This window comes from Octopus bimaculoides, chromosome 17, assembly GCF_001194135.2.
Source record: "Octopus bimaculoides isolate UCB-OBI-ISO-001 chromosome 17, ASM119413v2, whole genome shotgun sequence".
In the NCBI taxonomy this organism is placed as follows: Eukaryota; Metazoa; Mollusca; class Cephalopoda; order Octopoda; family Octopodidae; genus Octopus; species Octopus bimaculoides.
The window spans coordinates 26,638,336-26,642,839 of NC_068997.1; the positions used below are offsets into that span (position 1 = coordinate 26,638,336).

Below are 4,504 nucleotides of genomic sequence, written 5' to 3' on the forward strand. Positions count from 1 at the left end.
AAAAATATTCAGACAAATACATAACAAAAACACCAGGACTTACAAATATATATAACATACAGAAAATTGCACTACTGGGTACTGCACACATTCTACGCAAAACACTTTCAATACAGTAAACATAAGAGCACCACAGCAAACCACAGCACATACCCAAGGCGCACAGAGCTGCACTCGGTAGTGAAGTGAAAGCACGTTATAAAAATAAAACTACTGAATAATAATAATAATAATAATAATGAGAAGAAGAAGAAGAAGAAGAAGAAGAGATGCGAACACAGCGTTAGAGCAGAAGAAAACAACATAGCATGGTATGTTAAAAATGCTACAGAACCACTATAATTAGAAGTAAGAAGGTCAGACTTGTGTAGGACAAAAGCTTGCAAAGATAAAGCACTGTACAAGCAATTGAAAACAAATGAAACTAAAAATGTGTAGGTAAAGAAAAGAATGCATGGACAATTTCATAGGGATGTTGAAGATAAGACAGACAGAGAAAAAAGATGGCTGTGGATGACTAAAACCGATTAAAAACCGGAAACGGAGGCTCTAATCTGTGCTGCCCAAGAGCAAGCACAAAGAACAAATTACATAAAATACAGAATAGACAACACATCAAAAAGTGATAAGTGCAGAATTTGTGGACAAAATAGTAAAACCGTATGGCATATTACCAGTGAATGTACGCCACTAGCACAGAAGGAATATAAGAGACGTCGTGACAATATAGCAAGGCTTGTCCATTGGACACTTTGCAACAAGTATGGACTTGATAGAGCAAAAAATTGGTACAACCACAAACCCGAAGACATCATCGAAAATGATAATGCAAAGATCCAAGTAACTTGCAAGGCAAGATCCCTCAACTGAGGGGCAATGGTTTTGAAGCAGGTAGCTTTATGCCAGGTGAAAGAGAGGTTAAAGCATGGTAGAGAGATGAATACAAGTGTTTTGCTGTGGAAAGAGAGAAGTTACAGGAAGATTGATACAAATAGTACAGAGGGTGAGTGTGAAAGGGCAAGTGGTAGATGGACAGAGATGGGGGCAGAGGGGAATGCAGTGAATGAAGACAGGTGGAGGAATGGTCAACTGTGAATACCAGTTGGAGGGAAAGGTGAAAGAAGTAGGTGTGGGTCAGGGAGGTAACAGGTAGCAGCACTGATGAAAATAAAAACAGTACCAGACAGTAATACATACTAATAATAAAATGAATTACCTTGTCAAAACAAATAAGATCTAACTTGCCACAGAAGTTAATCCGAGGTGGACTAATACAGAATATGGCCCTCTTTTTCAGACGGTTTTGGGCATATACCATTCCAACAGTCATGGCAGCTGGTAGAGCAGGAGGGACAACAATTGTGATTATGTCCAGAGCTCGTATGATGATTTTAGAGATAGTGAGCTGAAATGAAATAGAAAAGAAAATAGTAATAGTATTGCTACATTCATTTTTTTTCCTTTTGTTAATAAAAATTTATCATATGCAACAGAAGCAGTATTCGTTTAGAACAGCCATCTGTGTATCATATTTAAAGCAGGTATTTTATTCAGCTGGCCAGCTAATTGCACTATCAGTGGATTTTCTCAATCACTGTTTTACTATGTCAGTAATGGCAGATTTTGCTTTAGCATGCAATTGTCAGTAGATACTTGCTACTCACAAAGCAGAAATGCACATTTAGCAGGGTCACCTCAGCTGCCAGACAATTTTTGTGTGTTACTGATACAGTTTTGTGTTGTCAGTTAGAGATACTATCTCAGGACAAATACCACAGTTAATTAGGCTTCCCTATGATCTATCTACTTTAAGCTTGATGCACAGATTGCTATTTTAAACTAATACTGCTTCTGTTGCACTTAACAAATTTATTTAGATATATACTTTTTTCTTTCATTTATCTACTCACACACACACACTATATATATATATATAACCCAATGCCAGCCTTGATCCAGCAGACTGATAATCAAAGATGTTCCAAACATGACCACCTTCTATCCAAACATAGTGCATCTAAGACTACAATATCCAGTGTGTACCTTTGAAGGTATTAATTTGAGGGAGATTTAGCTGCTATTTTCAGTGACATATATAACTCTTCTCATATTGATAGAGTGGTTGCGATTATGTAGTTTTGGTACCTTTCAGTCACACTCGTGTGTGTGTGTGTGTGTGTGTGTGTATGTGTGTGAGTGTGTGAACGTGTGTGAATGCATGTTGATGGTATATTCTAAGTAAAGTGAACTACTTACATGGTGTATCATGTTGGTATATGTACTGTACCCCATTCCACATATGGCCACTATGCAAAGAAACAGCAAGAATTTGAGAGCATCATTATAGAATTTGAAGCCGAGAGGTTTTGGAAATAAGATGGCTCTTATCAGTTCACCTTTCGCAGTGTTGAAACCTGAAAAAGGGAAAAAAAAAAATTCACATTATGTTATATATATAAAAAGAGACAAACATATATATCATCATTTATCATCCATGTTTTCATGCTTGCATGAGTCATATGGAATTTGTTGAGGCAGATTTTCCGCAGCTGGATGCCCTTCCTGTCATCAACTCTCACCTGTTTCCAAGTATAATAATACACAATGACATTTTTTTCAGTTTCTGTCTGTCAAATCTATTTACAAGGGTTTGGTTGTCCCGGAGCTATAGTGGAAGATACTAATCCAAGATTCCACACAGAGAGACAGAACCCCAAACTGTGTGAGGCTGATAAAAATGATGGAGATAATAATGATGAAGACAAAGATGATGGCAATGATCATGATGATGATGATGAAGTCAAATATGAAACCTCATTAACAGTCAATATTATAGACTAATTACTTACCAGTCCTAACTACTACTGCCAATACCTTGGCCTGTCCATAATACCTGGTCTGAAGGACATTGGTACCGGCAAACAAGGTGTATTTTTTGTGAATGACCGGGGAGTAAATTTCATTGTCGTGGCCACTTAGCTGAGTTTTTGTCACTGGAACACTTTCGCCTGAATAATAATAATAATAATAGTAATAATAATAATGATGATGATGATGATGATGAAGCCGGACATAGTCTTAATTAAGAAAGAAAACAAACTATGCTGGATCATTGACATAGCATGCTCAGCTGACAAGGTATGTGATAAGGAAGAAAGAAAAGTCGAGAGATATGACAGGTTAGCTTGGGAAGTTAAGCAGTTGTGGTTGATGAAAAAGGTAGTAGTAGTAGTACCAATAATTGTTGGAGCCCTGGGAACAGTGAGCAAAAATCTCAAGAAGTACGTAGAACAAATAGGGGCTGCAATAAGAGTGGAGCACTTGCAGAAAACAGCACTGCTTGGAACCACTCAAATACTCCGGAAGGTGCTTGAAAAATAAAAGGTGTTACCTTTCATTTACTGGTAGTGAACAGCTGACACCGTAATACATCTCCAGCATTAGAAGTTGTGCAAAGGAAATAATAATAATAATAATAATAATAATTATAATTGTTACAAATTTTGGCACAAGGCCAGCAATTTTAGAGGGAGGGAGTTAGTCAATAACATCAACCTCAGTACCTCACTGGTACTTTATTTCATCAGCCCTGAAAAGATTAAAGACAAAGCTAGCCTTGTCGGGATTTGAACTCAGAATGTAAAGAGCAAGAAAAATATGCCAGTAAGCAGTTTGTCTGATATGTAATTGATTCTGCCAGCTTGCAGCATTTCTTTATTGTTTCAAATTTGGTGACAAAGCCACCAGTTTTAAGGTGAAGAGGTTAGTCAATTACATCAAACTTAGTACTTGACTGACATTTATTTTTATCAGTCCCATAAGGAAGAGAGGCAAAGTTGACTTCAGGATAATTCGAACTCAGAATGTAAAATGCCAGGCGAAATGCTGCCAACCATTTTTGTTTCATGTGCTAGCAATTCTGTCAGCTCAGTTTCTCATTTAGGCATGAAACCAGCAATTTAGAGGGAAAAGAAAATAATCAACACCATCAACCCCCAAATATTTCACTGGTACTTTCAGATGTAAATTTTTCAAGAAATAAAATAATTAAATAAAATTCCAAAAGACCTCCAAGAACACCACAACAGACACCACCACACAAAAAAAAAACAACAGGAACAACAATGAAGTAAAGAATAAAACCATTAAGGGATTTTGGTATCCTGTTCATTCAATCCTTGACACTTACCGGTGAGCATACTTTCATTAACTATACAAGTTCCAGTAATAAGAACAGCATCACACTGTAGAACACATCCATGGGCAGGTATGGCTATCACATCACCAGGCACCAATGTATTGGTATCAATTTCATCGAACCCTACAATGATAGATACGCACATACATATAAAAGCACATACATATAAAAGCACAAACATAGAACATAATTGTGCTTTCAACACTATAACATATTTAAAAGAAAACCCTGTTTCCTATATATGACATTTCCAGAGACTATATCTCGGGACTCAGGGCTGGATATTAGAGATCTGAACACAGCAAT

General features: G+C 36.9%; 1 protein-coding gene across 1 annotated transcript in view; it reads right to left on the reverse strand.

Moving 5' to 3' along the window:
* LOC106878470 (polyamine-transporting ATPase 13A3) overlaps window positions 1-4,504 on the reverse strand; it is an 84,883-nt gene that overhangs the window by 34,645 nt on the left and 45,734 nt on the right. The window contains exons 12-15 of the mRNA XM_052974130.1: window positions 4,190-4,321; window positions 2,850-3,008; window positions 2,257-2,414; window positions 1,160-1,405 (exon numbers count right to left, since the gene is read on the reverse strand). Coding sequence (XP_052830090.1) covers window positions 1,160-1,405; window positions 2,257-2,414; window positions 2,850-3,008; window positions 4,190-4,321 — 695 coding nt within the window. The remainder of the gene's footprint in view (window positions 1-1,159; window positions 1,406-2,256; window positions 2,415-2,849; window positions 3,009-4,189; window positions 4,322-4,504) is intronic.